This window comes from Sciurus carolinensis, chromosome 10 (genome assembly GCF_902686445.1).
Source record: "Sciurus carolinensis chromosome 10, mSciCar1.2, whole genome shotgun sequence".
Lineage (NCBI taxonomy): Eukaryota > Metazoa > Chordata > Mammalia > Rodentia > Sciuridae > Sciurus > Sciurus carolinensis.
Genome location: NC_062222.1, coordinates 56145966 through 56162804, shown reverse-complemented (window position 1 = coordinate 56162804; position 16839 = coordinate 56145966). Strand labels below are relative to the sequence as shown.

The 16839-nt window shown below is 37.1% G+C and overlaps 1 protein-coding gene, 1 non-coding gene and 1 pseudogene across 2 annotated transcripts in view; 1 reads left to right on the top strand and 2 right to left on the bottom strand.

Annotated features, from left to right (window-relative positions):
- Positions 1-10514, top strand: part of LOC124995055 (secretory immunoglobulin A-binding protein EsiB-like) — a 77946-nt gene extending 67432 nt beyond the window's left edge. The window contains exon 6 of the mRNA XM_047567489.1: positions 10406-10514. Within this exon, the coding sequence (XP_047423445.1) occupies positions 10406-10502 (97 nt within the window). The 3' untranslated portion in view covers positions 10503-10514. The remainder of the gene's footprint in view (positions 1-10405) is intronic.
- On the bottom strand, positions 3020-10311 carry LOC124994787 (coiled-coil domain-containing protein 47-like; annotated as a pseudogene).
- Positions 8071-8144, bottom strand: Trnap-cgg (transfer RNA proline (anticodon CGG)). Its single transcript has one exon. It is a non-coding gene; the product is annotated as a tRNA-Pro (tRNA).
- Positions 10515-16839: the final 6325 nt, after the last annotated feature.

Below are 16839 nucleotides of genomic sequence, written 5' to 3'. Positions count from 1 at the left end.
AGATTCATATTTGTGCATAGATCCCACTGATTACATTATTAATTAATTAATTAATTAATTAATTTTTTTGTGGTACTGAGCATTGAACCCCAGGGCATTCTACCACTCAGTTATATCCTCAACCTCTTCTATTTTATTTTGAGACAGTCTAGCTAAATTGCCCAGGCTGGCCTTGAACTTGGTAATCTTCCTGTTTCAACCTACCCAGTAGTTGAGGTTACAGGTATATGCACATGTACCACTTGGCCCAGCCCACTGATTAAAATCTGAAGTCATTCGGTGAGTGTAAGCTGAAAGGCCAGGTTACTTTCTGGTTCTTATACTTTCAGGTGACTGCCTAAGCTCCCCTGGCGTATCATCTTTATAGTGTTACAGAATTTTCTTACAAATCGAAAAGAACAGTTAAGAATATTAGGTAGATAGATCTGTTTGGGCACAAATTTCATTTGTGTGTATTGTATTATCCTCTTTTGATTAGTCATAGTCAAAAGAAATATACTTACTTTTTTGGGGGAAGTTTTTCTTAATGTTTTTGAATAGTTCATAGTCTGTGACATTTTTATGCAGCTATTTTGAGTCAGAGACATTTTGACAGGGCCCCCAAAATAAACCATTACATTTTCAGTTTATTTTTTTTTTAATTTTTTTATTTTTTAAAGTCCTGCGACTGACATCTATTCCATTACCAAGTAAAATGTATACCACTCCCCACGACTCCATCCTTAGGCTAAGAGGTAGACAAAGATTAGAAAGAGGAAGGCTCATCTGGTATGGTGGCATGTGCCTGTTATTGCCAGCTTGGAGGATCCCAAGTTCAAGGAAAGCCTGGGCAACTTAGTGAGACACTGTCTCAAAATAAAATAAAATAAAAGGACTGTGGATGCAGAGTGCTTGCCTGGTATGCTTGAGATCCTGGTTCCATGCTAGTAGCCCCCATCCCACACACACATATACAAAGAAGGTTCAGTAAAGGGCTGAAGGATGGAGTAAGTATTGGGAATTGGAATGATAGTTAGGGATGTTGTTTGCATGATTATGTGGTAATAAAATTTTGAAATGACCATTTTGAGGCAGTCAAGTCAATGTGGTATAGCCAATATGTTCTATTTAACAACTGACAGTTGCCAGATGGGCAGGTTTGTGGGTTTGTGGAACCCTTCTCCAGTTAACATTCCGAAACCAACACATAGAATTGGCTTGCAAGAGATGGGTACTGCAGACATTACACAAAATCCTTGGCTGGAAAAACTCCTTTAAATGGTGCAAAAGAATCCAGCTGAGCTCAGCTATTTTAAGAATATTTGTTTGGGTAGCTCTGATTTTGTTATGAAGACACTCATGATAAAACCCAGCTGACATATCACATGTTCTCCTCAGTACCTTAGAATGAGTTTAGGTGTTAACCTGGCCCTTAGCCCAGACATTCCGACACACATGTCCTTTCAGTTTACTCTTCCTTTGCACTACTAAATAACTGCCTCTTCTCGGGATGTCAAGATGCTCCTTAATGTTGTTGCAAGACAGGCGATCCAAGAAGCCCAGGAACTTCTGGAGAATGTTATTTGGACTAAAAGCAAGCTCTTGTCAACTAAAGAAACAAGGAGGTTTTATAAAACATACCTGTATCCTGCATGCTTCTCCTAGAACATGGAATCTTTCACTCACTTGTTCTCTGTGGTTTGCAATGCTTTGTGGAACTCTCAATAGAAGCTGCTTTTAGTTATAGTTTTATATGGTGCTTAATCACCAATTTGCTACTCAAAATCCTTTTAACAAGGTGTCTGAGTTTGACCTTTTCTGGATAGAGGAATATTTTATTTGGATTCCATTATGCTCATTTCAGCTTTCATTCAAGTCAGTGAGAATTCTATGTAGTGGTGGGAGGAAAAGAAGGAAGAAACCTGTCTTACCAGAGATTTGACTTCTTAGATGTGTTAGTTGGCTTCCTCCGATCCACTAAAGAAGTTAAACTCATCATCAGTCTAATTTATGATATGTGGTGTTCTACTTAAAATAAGATTGTTTTCACATCTCTACATTTCAATTTTCTGCTGTACTAGGTTTCTATGTTATTATATTGTATTCTCTTTTTGTATTACAAAAAGTCCTTTATATGAATAAAAATGACTGTGATTATTGTCTTCAAAAAGAAAAAGAATCAAATATAAGAGCTAACATTTATTGAACGTTGTATTTTTCTATCTGCTTTGTGTAAGTGTTTTAGCATTCAGTAGTTATAAAAAGTTTTATGAACTGGGTAAGTAATTTCACTCTCATTTTACAGATGTTGAAAAAGAATTGAAGACAAATTAAGTAATATTCACAGGGTCATAGGGAGTGAGTGGTAAAGTGGGGTTTTGAACTTTGATGTTCTGACTTTAGAGTCAACATTCTTACCTAGTTCTAACATCACTCCCCAAAGTAATGAAATTATCCTTCCTAACAACTAACTTAGAGAGTAAATAACTGGGTTTGTTACTATTACAGAGCAAATACTTATCTTAGTCAATAACTCAGCCACATTTCCTTCCTTCCTGTCTTTTTTTACTTACTTATTTTTTAAACACCAAACAATGTTTATTGTACAATTCTAGTTGTGGAATCTTGGTTTAGAGTCAGGTCCCATAGCTACTCCATCTGCTTAAACAAAAAGCAGCAACCTAATTATCTAGCTGTAAATTTCATATTTCTTCAAACATTAAAACACTGAAAGCCCCAATGATTTGTGTTAGACTTTAAAAAATATTTTAAAATTACACATATTTTATATATAATTTCTTTTTATAAAATAATCAAAATAGTTTGATTATCTGGAAGAAAATTACTGAAATAGAGCCCTTTCAATGTATCTACAATCTCTGTAAAACTCCAAACCAAGAGCAGAATAGATAATGAAATAAGGATTTCTCAGCACAGAGAGTGTCCGAACTTCAAGGTGAGAAAAGGACTTGTGTGTTTTATGTTTCCTATGAACTCAGAGCTTATAGGTGGCATTAGGACTCACATCTCTGGGATGATTTTACATGGCTTTCACTTTGATTTGTTTCATTTTCATTTGCTTCTTCTCCAACTTCTGGTCACTCCTCAATGTAGTTTCCTCCAGTCTGCGTTGTTTCTCAGGATCTTCTTTGTTCACAGTGTGCTCCTTCTCTGCTCTTTTCGTCTCTTCACACTGGGACTGTGCAGCTTCCTGTCTCTGTATGTGTGTCAGTTTCAAGAAGTTCTCTTCTACTCATGCAAGTTTCTTATTTGCCTTTTTTTTTTTTTTTGCCTTCTCTGTTGAGTTGAAAATTTTGGCTGTATCGATAGAATAAATCACCATGTTCATCAAGGGTAGCAAAGCCTCCATATCCTCTGGGTAAGTGTTACCTGAGCCAAGTACATTAAATGTAAATAATAGTGTCCTTGTAGTGTCAGGCTGTTTAAAGGCTGACTTTCCTCTTGCATAATTTTTGGACCAGAGAACTGGTCTGAAAAATGAATGGATTCAACCTTGTCAGCATAGTGTGTAAGAAAGTGAACCATCTTTGTATCCATCATGCCCTCTCTGACTTCTCCCATCTCTGACAGGATGACCAAAGAGTTTGGCAGTCCATACTTTGCTCCAGACTTAGGTCTATCACCACAAAACTCATTTCCTGCATCTCTTTTTGCAATTGCACCAAGGTTTTCCGTGTGCCAACAGCAAACACATAACACATCATTCATGGTTACTTTTATTTGTGCTTGATCACGCATTGGCCTCCTCATTCATGCCAGGACATTCAGCAAGTCTTGTCTCTTAAGGAACCTCAGCTGGATGAGCATTTCCTCACAGCACACGACCAGAGCACCACAAGTTACAGATGTGCTCATTCTCCTGGTTCAACTTTCTGGTGCTTGTAGCTTCTATGTTAGTTCCATCATCTCTCACTAAGGTAAGGTTACTCTCCAAAAACTCTCTATGAGTGTTAAACCAGGCCTGAGCTAGGCGACTGTTTTTATTCTTTCCAGTGATGTAGTTCATGATATAGACAAGCAGTCACCATCAACATTTCTAGATAATAACTCTCCCAACTGTTCTGGAAGTGTGCAGGTACATTAGCCATTGTTATTGGGTCTTTGTTTTGGGTAGAAAAGTATCTGGTTTGTCTTCATAACCTTCAAATTCTTCATCATCATAAGGTTCACTCTCAGTATCTCTCTTCTGAGTAGCTGCATCTTCAATATTTCCTTCTTGGTTTTTATCTTACCCTTCCCATTCCACAGTGGTCTCATCTTCATCATCTTCAGTAGTTATCACCGTTGAGGAGATTCAATAACAGAATCTTCCAGGACCTCCTGTTCCCAAGGCTTAAATCCAGTCCGGTGCCCCTGTGGCCTGCTTCTGGGCCGGCGGCCACCTTTACCCTCACAGCTATGCCAGTGGGACAACCCTTACTTTCTCTTTCTTTTTCTTTTTCTTTTTTTCTTTTTGTAGTGGGGATTGAACCAAGGGGCCCTCTACCACTGGACTACATCCCCAGCCCTTTGAATTGTTTGAGATAGGATCGCACTAAGTTGCTGAGGATGGCATGGAACCTGTGCTCTTCCTGCCTCAGTCTTTCCTGTGATTACAGGAATGTGCCACCATGCCAGGCCACCTTTTCTTATTGTTTTATTTTCTTTAAGCACAATTCACATACTCATTTTCCTTTCCTTTCCTTTCCTTTCCTTTCCTTTCCTTTCCTTTCCTTTCCTTTCCTTTCCTTTCCTTTCCTTTCCTTTCCTTTCCTTTCCTTTCCTTTCCTCTCTTTTCCTTTTCCTTTTCCTTTCCTTTCATACTAGGAATTAACCCAGGGCACTTTGTCACTGAGCCACACCCCCTGCCCTTTTTATTTTATTTTTTTAAGACAGGTTCTCACTAAGTTGCTGAGACTGACCTCCAACATGCAATCCTCTTGTCTCAGTCTTTCAAGTTTCTGGGATTACAGGTCTGTGCCATCAGAACTGGCCAAAAGTGTTACTTTTAACCTTAAATGCAGTCAACTGTATTTACTGCATTAGATTGTAGCATAGTTCTCTCCTTGGAATATAAATTCAGAAACATGATGTGAGGATGACAAAAGTGTCAAATTAGAATTCAGGGTAACGATTAAACTGTATTTAAAATACTTGTTTCCCTTTCGAGTGTCAAGTTTATACTGCCTAATAGCAGTAGAAGCCTCAGAAGATGACTATGAGCCCTAGGCTATTTCTTCTTCATCCAAGTGGAACCCACACACTTTTAAGGATGTAGATGAGATGGTCAAATGTTTTTTGCTTCATATTTTATGAGGCGATTTTAAATTTTTCAATATAGAAAATCCCCAGAGCATAAACTAAATTCTCTCCGCTCCCCGAAACTTTGAATGTAGCATTTTAAAAATTCTTACAACCACTTCAAATTTTCTCACATTCCCTCAGGGGACTTATTTTTTATTCCATCAATGTTGTTGGAGAATCAACTCTGGAAATTTTATTCTGAGCTGCAAATACTCATTTAAACAATACTAGGGTAATCATCATATAAATGTACATTTTTTTACCTTTGTATCACTCCCCAACACTTTCCCCCTCCCTCCGCAACACCCACCCCTTTGGTTCCTTTCCTCTACTAATCTCCCTTTGATTTTCATGAGCTCCACCCCCACTTTTCTTTTCCTTTTCCTTTCTAGCTTCTGCTTATGAGAGAAAACATATGACCCTTAACCTTCTGAGTTCAACTTATTTGACTTAACATAATGTCCTCAAGTTCCCTCCATTTTCCTGCAAATGACATAGTTTGATTTTTCTTTATGGCCGAATACAGCTCCATTGTGTATATATACATTTTCTTTATCCATTCATCTGTGGGTGGACACCTAGGCTGGTTCCATGGTTTGACCATTGTGAATTGTGCTGCTGTAGACATGGGTATGCATGTATCACTGTAGTAAGATGACTAATTCTTCGGGATAGGGACTGAGAAGTGGTATAGCTGGGTTATATGGTAGTTCCATGCCTAGTCTTTTGAGGAAATGCCATACTGATTTTCATAATGGTTGTACTAATTTACAGTTCCACCAACAGTATAAAAGTGTTTCTTTTTATCCACATTCTTTCTAGCATTTATTTATTTGTATTTTTGATGACTGCCATTCTGACTGGTAGAAGATGAAATCTCAGTGTAGTTTTGCTTTGTATTTTTCTTTTCTTTCTTTTTTTTTTTTTTTTTTTTTTTTTGCGGTAGTGGGGATTTGAACCCAGGGCCTTGTGCCTTGCAAGGCAAGCACTCAACCAACTGAGCTATATCCCCAGCCCTTGCTTTGTAATTTTCTAATTGCTAATGATGAACATTTTTTCATGTATTTTTTGGTCATTTGTATTTCTTCTTTTTAGAAGTGTCTTTTTAATTCATTTGCCCCTTTATTAATTGGATTATTTGATTTTTGGGGTTAAGTTTTTTGAGTTCTTTATGTATTCTAGATATTAATTCTCTGTAACTAGCAAAGATTTTTATCCCATTCTGTAGGTTCTCTCTTCACATTCCCAGTTGTTTCCTTTGCTGTGCAGAAGCTTGTTAATTTGATGCTATCCTATTTATTAATTCTTGACATTGTTTCCTGAGGTTTATGGGGTTCTGTTGAGAAAGTCATTGCCTGGGCCTACATGCTGAAGTGTTGACTCCAAGTTACTGTTCTTCAATTTAAAATATTTTCATAGGCATACGTATAGTAACAATCAAAACTTAACAATTGTGAAGGATTAACCATAAATACATTTTTATTTAAAAATTCCTTCAGATTACATCTATAAACATCTCCAACTAACATTGATTTAGGGTGCTAATATATCTTAACAGTTCTTACTGAAATAAAATAATTGAAGTAATTGAAAACATGATTACAAATAGAATGACTATAGTCTTTTGATAAGAATTCACCTATAAAAGTCTTTCACTTTTGACTTTCATAAGACAGCACTTGGCTGTAAAATAGTACATGATCCATCAGTTTATTAGGGTTGAGACAAAACCAGTGTGTGCTGGATGAGGATTCCCCTGTATGCAAAGCTCTGCTTTTCTCTCTCTCTTTTTTTTTTTTTTTTTTTGTGCTATAGTTAGGCAAAGATTCAAGGGGAAAAGCAAGGTATAAAAAGAAAATTTGAAAAAAAAATAACAGAATGAATCAAACAACATTACCCTATGTAAATTTATGATTACACAAATGGTATGCCTTTACGCCATGTACAGAGAAACAACATGTATCCCATTTGTTTACAATAATAAAAAAATAAATAAAAGAAAAAGAAAAAGAAAATTTGAGCAGAGAGAGAGAGAGAGAGCAAAAGAGCAACAATGAACTTTTACATATCCAGTTAGTTCAGAGATTTTCCAGGTTCTGCTGTCTTTCTTCCTTCCTCCTTCAAAATCATGGTGGTTGAGATTCTGTTAGCTCCTAAAAGCTCTCAGGTTTCCTGTTAAGCTATTCTACAGTCTTATTCCTTTCTCAGGATCTGTCAGGTTGTCTGGATGTCAATATAAAAAATATCTAACATTGAATATGATATACATTTATGGCACACAAATCTCAAATCTACAACTAATGAATTTTACATGTATATAAGCCACGTAACCACCACTCAGGTGAAGATGTGGATTTCCAACATTCCTTCCCAGTGTGGTGTGGCCACATTGTTGGTGGAACTTGAGCTAGATTAATGTGCAAACTTTCATTGTAAATAGATGCCTTTCAATGATTTGAACGGAGATAGAGTTTTAATTGTAGGTTGTCACCCTGCAGTTTTCTGCTACACTGGACGTAAGCTTAGCAAGGAAACCAGAGGGAATTCTAACTAGTAGTTCCTTGAATTCAAATAGAGCACATTTATTGTAATCATAGTTTACTACACAGACTCTTCTAAGGTAAAAATCTATGTAATAGTACCCTAGTCAGCATTAAATCAAGTTACATATATGTTATTACTAAAGTTCATCTGAATCTTGATTAACAATGACAATAATATATTTTTCATTTTACTAGAAAATATTTATTGGCATGTAATAAAAATTATATTCTTTTTTTTTTTTTTTTGCAGTACTGGGGATTGAACCCAGGGCCTTGTGCTTCCGAGGCAAACACTCTACCAACTGAGCTATATCCCCAGCCCTGCATTTTATATTCTTAATGAGACTTGAATATCTAGTCTCCCCCCGATCCCCCCAGTACTGGAAATCAAACTCAGGGCATTGCACATGCTGAGCAAGTGTTCTACTACGGAGCTACATCCCTAGTCCCTGTAGTTATGTTTGTTTGTTTGTTTGTTTCTGTCAAACAAGTAACATTTATTTGTCATTTATTATGTACTAAATGGTCTGCTAAACACTATAGATGTAATAGAAAATATAAGGAGGGTACTATTATCTCAATTTTATGAATGAATGAGGACAGCAGATTTAGAAAGGATAACTAGTTTGGGATCATATCAATGGCAAGTTCATTGTAGAAAATCAAAAATATTATAGCAGAATAAAAATCACTCACAAATCTACACCTGGAGATTATTATTACTAACATTTGAATTATTCCCTCATTCTATACATGTCATGATAGATTACTGAAACATACCAAATGCACAGTTTTCTATTTTCATTTTATCCCTTCATGGTACACTCAGGTTTTGCATCTTATCATGTCACTGATTTTTTTGTTAGCATAATCTTTTATGATTGTAAACATTCCATCATGTGGATATGATTTGTATCTAATGCTCCTTTGATATTAATATAAGTTTCCTTTCAGTCTTTTGCTCTAGTAAATAATATAGTGAACATCTTTGGCTACATTTTGGACTTTTCCTCAAGATGTATTTTTATGCTTGGAATTTTGTGCCAAATAACCAAACAGTTTTAGGTCTTGAAGAAATAAATCGGTTAACATGTTCAAAGGAATTTACAAAAAGAATCGTAAAACACAGAAGAAAAACTAAAAAGTAAACAACAGCTCCTAATAAGTAGGTTGTTTCTTAAAATTAGAATTTTCATTTTAGGGTAATTGTAGATTCACATATATTAGTAAGAAATAATACTGAGAGATCCTGTTGCACCTCACTCTATTTCTGTAGTGGTAATGCCTTGAAATCATAAGATAGAGCCACAGCCCCTGTGTGTTAGTGTTTCAATCAAGATGCAGAGCATTCCTGTCACATTGCTGTCATGACTACACATCTCTCCCAGCCCCTATCCCAGATACCAGGCAATCACTAATCTATTCTCTATTTCTATAATTTTGTCATGCTATATAAATGAAATCATAAAGTACACAACCTTTAAGATTTTTTTACTCAGTATACTTTCCTGGAGATTCATACAAGTTGCTGTGTATATCAATAGCTTGACCTTTTTATTGCTGAGTAATATTCCATGGTATGTATGTTCAAACATTCATTCATTGATGAACATCTGTGTTGGGCCCCATTTTTTACTACAATGAGTAAAACTGTAGCGTGCATATGTTTTAGTTTGTGCGACCTTGACTCTCCCATTTTTTACACAGACATATCAGCCTTCAGGTAAACAGCTCAGCTCCACAGTGTCCACTTCCCTGGAGAGCTACTGAATATACTAACTTTTGGTCCCTTCAAGTTCTGTGCTGGATCCTAGGAGACATTGCTTGCTTCTTTCTCATTGCTGGTCCTGCATGTCACTCACATACCTGTACTCACGTATGTGAGAAAAGAAAGCATGCAAAGGTCTTTTCTTGCTCTCTTCCTGTCCCAAACTCATTCTATTCTCTCAAGGATGCAGGAGAACACACTTGCATGTTCCAGGTTTGAAATGATCATGCCAGTGCTATGCTTCTGAAGAAGTGGCTTACCCTTTCAGAATCTATTTTCTCAGCCAATCAATGACAACCTCATATAGTTGTTGTGAAGATTAAATGAGCTAATATTTAAAAAACACAAAGCACCATCCTTCACATGAAGTCATCAGGCTAAAGGCGGTTAGGTTAAAGTTGTCTGGCATGAGAAAATGGTCACATTTAGTCAGAGGCAGATTTACAGTGAAATTTAGACTTTATCGAATTTTTTATTTTTTAAGTTTTGGTCCTGGGGATTGAACCAGGGATGCTTTACCAGTGAGCCACATCTTGAGTCCTTTTTATTTTATTTTTTATTGCAACATGGTCTCCCTAAGTTGCTGAGGGTGGACTTGAGTTTTCAGTCCTCCTCCCTCAGCCTCCCAAGGGCTGGGATTATAGGCAGGCACTACCCTGCCTGGCATTCTTCTTGTTTTGACTTCTTGATTACATTTGTTCTTTTATCAACTGTCATTGGAGAACTGTAGGCTTTCAGATGTGGGAGAACTGAGCTACAAACATGATTAGTTTGTTTATGGGATATATTTATTTCCCCCCTCTTCATCCAGGATACCTTCCCTCATACCAACTGGTGGGTGTGGCAACATCCACCACGGTCACCATGGCAACCAATGGGCTGTGTTTGACTCATACTTCTACATGTAGCCAAGTTCCTGCTAGCTGTCTTGGTGTTGAAATGGCATCTCGAAGAACTCAGACTGCCCACTGCCTGTGTGCAGGTGCAGGGCCAGAGGTGTGGCCAAGCTGATGATCACAGTACCCAGCTTCAGAAGTCCATAGGTGACGGAGGAGGAAATACTTTGACATGTATCTCAGATGCAGCTGGTGGAAAATTCTGCTAAGCCTTAGAGTTCACATGTTAAAGAAACCTAATAGAAGTCTTCTTGATCTTGACCACAGTCCTAAAAATGTATATGAAATGACCAATAATGAGTTGTGAGACTGAAACTTTTATCAAATATCCATAAAATAAATTTGAACAACCCTACTCAATGAGAGAGTGAAGTTCTTCTACTCTCTGTGTATAAATTATAAAATAATTGTCCAAAAAGGTGCCCAACGAGCATGAAGTCCAAAAAATAAGGAAAAAGATGACTTAGAAGTGTGTCAGGAAGGTGATTAACAAAATTATGTCATTTTTCTGGTTGGTTGGGAGTGTCAGTATTTGTCAGTTTTTAACTTTTTTATTGTGATTTCTTTTCTTGTCCCTGATACTTTTGGATTTACAAGTTTGCAATCTTTTTCTGAAGAAAGCTCTGAAGCTGTATAAGTTCCTGGCTACCCATTCCCTGTGATCATATTCCCAGATGCTGATGAACAAGAAGCACTTTGTAGACTAAACTAAGTTTGGGTTCTTCTTGGTTGTGGGTTCTAAAACACCATATAACTAAGAAACTTGAATTATGTATTTGTAGGGATTTTTAAAAAGTACTTATTCTGCATCTACATTGCTTCAGGTCTTTTCTGCAAGCCAAGTATTGACTCTGCCTCACTGAAGGAGGAAATGGGGATTAAATCAGCTGTCAGGCTTGCTGCTGCCTTCCTAAATAATTCCCTTCAAAACACGAAAGAAAAAGAATTTACCTTAAATGTACTTAGATATTGATGTTTCCTTGGCAACAGATTCTAAATTAAAAGCAAAATAGTGATTGAATATATGCAGTTTTGTTAAAAAATGTGGGCTCGGAAGCAGCGGTCTTGGAAGCTTCTTCCCATCCTTTGTTAATTGAAAAGTTATTCTTAGATGCTGTCATGCAGTTAGAAAAACATGTTTTCTAGACAGGAAAATGGGAGTTCATTCCCCCTTCCCTCTGAATCTCCCTCTGCTTTGGCCTCTAATGCTTTCTCATAGAGCCATAGGCCTTCTTACTTACTACTCACATCATGGAGATTTAATTATCAGTACCTTTCTCTAATCGAAGCTATTAGTTTAAATTTTGTTGCAATTAAATTTAGACAAGTATGAACATAAGGTACATTATTAATAGAATATCTATTTTTTTTTCTCTAGATAATTTAAATTCCTTGGTTTAGGCCAAATCATTCCAGTGCTACATTCTTTTTGCAGTATAGTTCCCCCATCCCCCCCCCCCCCCCGCCCCGCCACCCCTCTCTCTATTTCTAAAGAGATGCTTTTAAGCTGGGAATATAGCTCATAGGTAAAGTACTTGCCTACCATGTGCAAGGTCCTGGGTTCAATCCTCAGTGTCTGTCAGTCTGTCTCTCTCACACACATTCACACATACTACAAAGAGATGCTGTTAACAGTGGTCCACTTTGTTTTGAATATAACCCTTGCTGCTCTACAACTGTAACTGATTTTTAAAGCAGACATGTTTCTTTTTCTTCCTCTCTCCCTACTCCTCCCTAATCCCTCCCCCTTTCTACTCCCAGGGGAAACAGGATTACCTTTCTTCCCCATCCGAGGCAGAGTTATCTGTCTTTGAGTACACACCATAAGAACCGAGTAATCCAGACCTTGGGTATGGCACCAGAAGATCTCAGAAATGACTAATTAACAAGTGAATTACAACTCCAGACAGAACATGTGGAATGTAGCCTTTGAGTCACGTCTTTAAAAGCCCCCTGTTCTTGCTGATGGGCAGAATCACAGCCTTTAGGACAAGAGTCCTCTGTGTTTCTCCTTTGCTATCAAAGCAATAAGACTTTTTCCTTTTTCTCAAAACCATATCCTCATTATTGGATTGGCCTAGGGGACAAGGACTGAGCTTTCAACAACAATGCTATGGTTTTATGTCTTCTGCTTCCTTCGAAGGATACTATAAGATAGACCACCTCGAAACTGTAGGATATTGCTCACTGCACCTTGGCTAATCACTGTGTGTTCTGGTCCAGAATCTTGGGGATCATCTGGGAGCTGTTTAGAAATGTAGGATCTCAAACCCCACCCCAAAGCTGATGAATCAGAATCTGTATGTCAAAATCCTTAGGTGGGTAATATGCAGTGAAATCTGAGATGCAACATTATTCTACATTGCTGTCTATCTTCTTGAGGATTGTCAAAAGAGAAGATTACAATACATTGAGTTTTGCAGATTCGACTTTATTTGCTATTCTAGAATAAGGTATCAGTATAGCGCCCAAATTGTTTAAAATGTTCTGACCCACCATATGGGCAGGTTGCATTTGTAAGCTAAAGAAAAGGAAGTGACTTACAGAAAATGGAAGTGGAGACAACCTGATGGATTACAGTTTGTGTCTTCTTATTTTAACATGGTTTTGGTTTTTACTTTTGATAGATCCTTAATAACATATCTCATTTTTAAGTAGTTACTTTCAATTCATTTGTGTTGCTTTGTCGATTTTTAAAGAAATAATTGACAAAAAATTGTACATATTTATAGGGTTCCATGTTATGTTTTGATACATGTTGTTTTAATCAACTGGTTTTTTTGGCCACTGTGACCAAAAGACCTGTCAAGAACAATTTTAAAGGAGGAAAGGTTTATTTGGGGGCTTATGACTGCAGAGGTCTCAGTCCATAGACAGCTGCCTCCATTTCTTCCATGGTGGAAGAAAGCAACTCAGGACATCACACCAGAAGGCAGAGAAAGAGGGAGGGAGGGAGGGAGGGAGGGAGGGAGAGAGAGAGAGAGAGAGAGAGAGAGAGAGACATGCTCATCAGTTACAAAATGTATACCCCAAGGCATTTCCCCAATGACCCACCTCCTCCAGACATACCCTACCTGGCTACAGTAACCTATCAGATGATTAATGCACTGATTCAGTTAAGGCTCTTGTAACCCAATCATTTCACCTCTAAACCTTGCATTGTCTCACATATGAGCTTTTAGAGGATACCTAATATCTAAACCAAACACATGTATACATTCAAATTGGGATAAACACATGTATTTCCTCAAATATTTATCACTTATTGTAAACATTTGACAAATGATAAACAGATGAATGTGGTTTGAACAGTTGTCTGTGTGTGGCTGACTGAGGTCAGTTATTTATTACAAGAGTAGGTTACAGTCTGTTTATGTATCACGTTAGCTAACAGTTCACCATGTATACAGAAACTCTTAGGCCAAGTTTAAATTATGTACAGAGGCAGCCTTAGGCCAATCTTCAATTTAACAGGATTCACAGGGAAATTTATTTCAAATATAACCTAGTGATTTATTTCCTGAGTTTGAGGTAGGGAGAAAGTTCACTTTTTTAGGGTTACCAATCCCACTTGGTGGTTATGCACTCTTGAGAAATTCACTTAACTTCTCTAAGCCCCAGTTTTTATCTCTGTACAATGGATCATAATAGGTCTTGCCTCTTAGGGTTGTGATTCCCAATCGAAGGGGGAAACATATATGTATATATGTAGATATATATATATATATATATATATAAATATGTATATATGTAGATATATATATATATATATCTACATATATACATATTTATATATATAAATTAATTAAGCTCCATAGTTGCCCATGATAACCTTTGTCAGCTGTTATCATTATTTCTACATCCAAAAATTATTATTTTCTTAACTGAGTGGTTTTTTCTCATTGAATCATATAACTGATGATATTTTGGGGGGTGGGGTATTGACTGCTAAGAACAATCTTCTTCTTCTTCTTCTTCTTCATCTTCTTCTTTTTCTCCTCCTCCTCCTCCTCTTCCTTCCTTTCTTTCAGAGAAAGGGTCTCATGCTGCATGTAGTGGTACACAGCTATAATCCCAGTGACTTGGGAGGCTGAGCTGGGAGGATCACGAGTTTGTAGCCAGCCTCAGCAATTTAGTGAGGCCCTAGGTAACATAGCGAGACCCTGTCTCAAAATTAGAAAGAGGACTGGGGATATGGCTCAGTGGTTAAGCACCCCTGGGTTCAATTCCCAGTATGAAAAAAAAATTTAAAAAGAGAAAGGGTCTATACCTGTAATTCCAGCTACTCAGGAGGCTGAGGCCTATGGATCACAAATTTGAGGCCAGCCTTGGCAATTTAGTAAGATCCTGTCTTTAAAAAAAAGAAAGGGCTGGGGATGTACCTCAGGGGTAGAGTGTCCCTGGATTCAATCACTAGTACTGCAAAAACAACAAAACACAAGGTCTAGCAACATTGCCCCAGGCTGGCCCCGAACTCCTGGTCGCTAACAATCCTCCTGCCTTAGCCTTCCAAGTAGTTGGAACTATAGGTGTGTGCTACCATCTCGGGATTATTTTTTATATTTATCTTTACTCCAATTTCCTTAGAGTCCTTTTCTTGTTGTTTTGTTTTTTTTTGTTTTTTGTGGCATCTCCCCGCAACCCCACGGCATCTTTGTAAGCCACTTCAAAATCATTTCGTATTGAGGTATGACATGACAATAAATTAATAATCACAATCACAAATTGATTACATCACAACTTTTACTGTATTTTATATATATATATATATATATATATATATTTTTTTTTTTTTTTTTTTTTTCTTTTTGCAGTGCTAGGGATTGAACCCAGGGCCTTGTGCATGTGAGGCAAGCACTTTACCAACTGAGCTACATCTTCAGCCTCTGCAAGTTGTATTGACAGCCTTTTCTTCTCTATCAACCCCTGGTTACAGTTACTCTTCAATCTAATGATCCTTACAAGGTAAGGACACTTAAAACAGATTTGTAAAGAAATACTGTTTCTTAATGTTGCCATATTCAACACTGTATCCCCAGCTACAGAGCTTACACATATAGGTATATAATGCACTTACTGAATAATCACTTACAAATTTACCCTTACATCACAGATTTACATTTCTTCATGCTTACATGAAATTGAAACCTAGAATGGGCTTTCTTTATCCTTTTCACTTGTCCAGATCATAAGACCCAGGTCAAATGTCACTCTCACTCTGAAGCTTACCTTGATCCTTAGTCCAAACAAGGGGCTCCCTCTTCCAAGAGCTATGTAATTTACTGATGTTTTACTGGGCATGCACTTGACATTCCTCTTTCTGTTGGTGGTTATCCTTGATCAAGAGCACAAGCTCAGTTGCACATGGTGATGCATGCTGGTACCCAGCTACTTGTGATACTGAGGAAGGAGGATTTCAAGTTGTAATTTCAGCAACTTAGCAAGATCCTGTCTCAAAACAGGAGAAGGAGCACAAGATTTGGAGTCAAGAAGGTTTGGGGTCCAATTTTATTTGGGCCACTTTCTAGCTATATAATTTTAAAACATTACTTATCTTCTCTAGGACTGTTACCTTTACCATAAAATGGGAAAATTAAGGTGTTTTGCTTCAACAGATCATGTGTGTGCGTATGTGTATCTTATTACCTGGATATGTGGCTGGCCTGACATTTTTTTTTCCAAATCAAATTCAGTAACCACCTCTTGTTGAATCAGCAGGAAGTTATTCCAGGGCTATGAGTGAAGTCCTATTCCGTAATTCTTGATGACTCCCCTGGCTGACAGAAGCTGCTAGAGTTGTGTCTATCGATGATTCCTGGTGAATGTAGTTGTGATTAAATATTGTCTAGGTTTCATGACTCGCCAATAACATGGAGGAAGGTAAGAAAGATTTACTGTTACCTAGGGAACACTGCGTAACACAGCTTCAAACTCTCCTTTGGATTCCCTTTTGTCGTTTTTTCTTTATTTCCCTTCTTTTTATTCTGTACCATTAGTCCTCCTTTTCACACTTCTTTTCCTAAGAATATGTTATAGTTACCAGAATTAATTTATTTTCAAGGGAGTACTATAGTTTATTAGTTTTTTGGAAGTCCTCAAAATAATCTCCAACATCTTTGAACTACATGTTGGGGCATATTTTTTAAAATGCAAAATGCATGAGAATCTTATGAAAAACTTTTGCGTCTCAACATCCTGAAAAAGAGATTAATTTAACTCATTGTCTCATGAGAGATGATTTAAAATTATCACCTAAGATGCTTTTTTATCTACAAAATAACTAGAAATAACAAGATAAAAAAAAAAACCTAATCAGTGTATCTTCCGAATTTTTTCTTTTCCTTTCTTT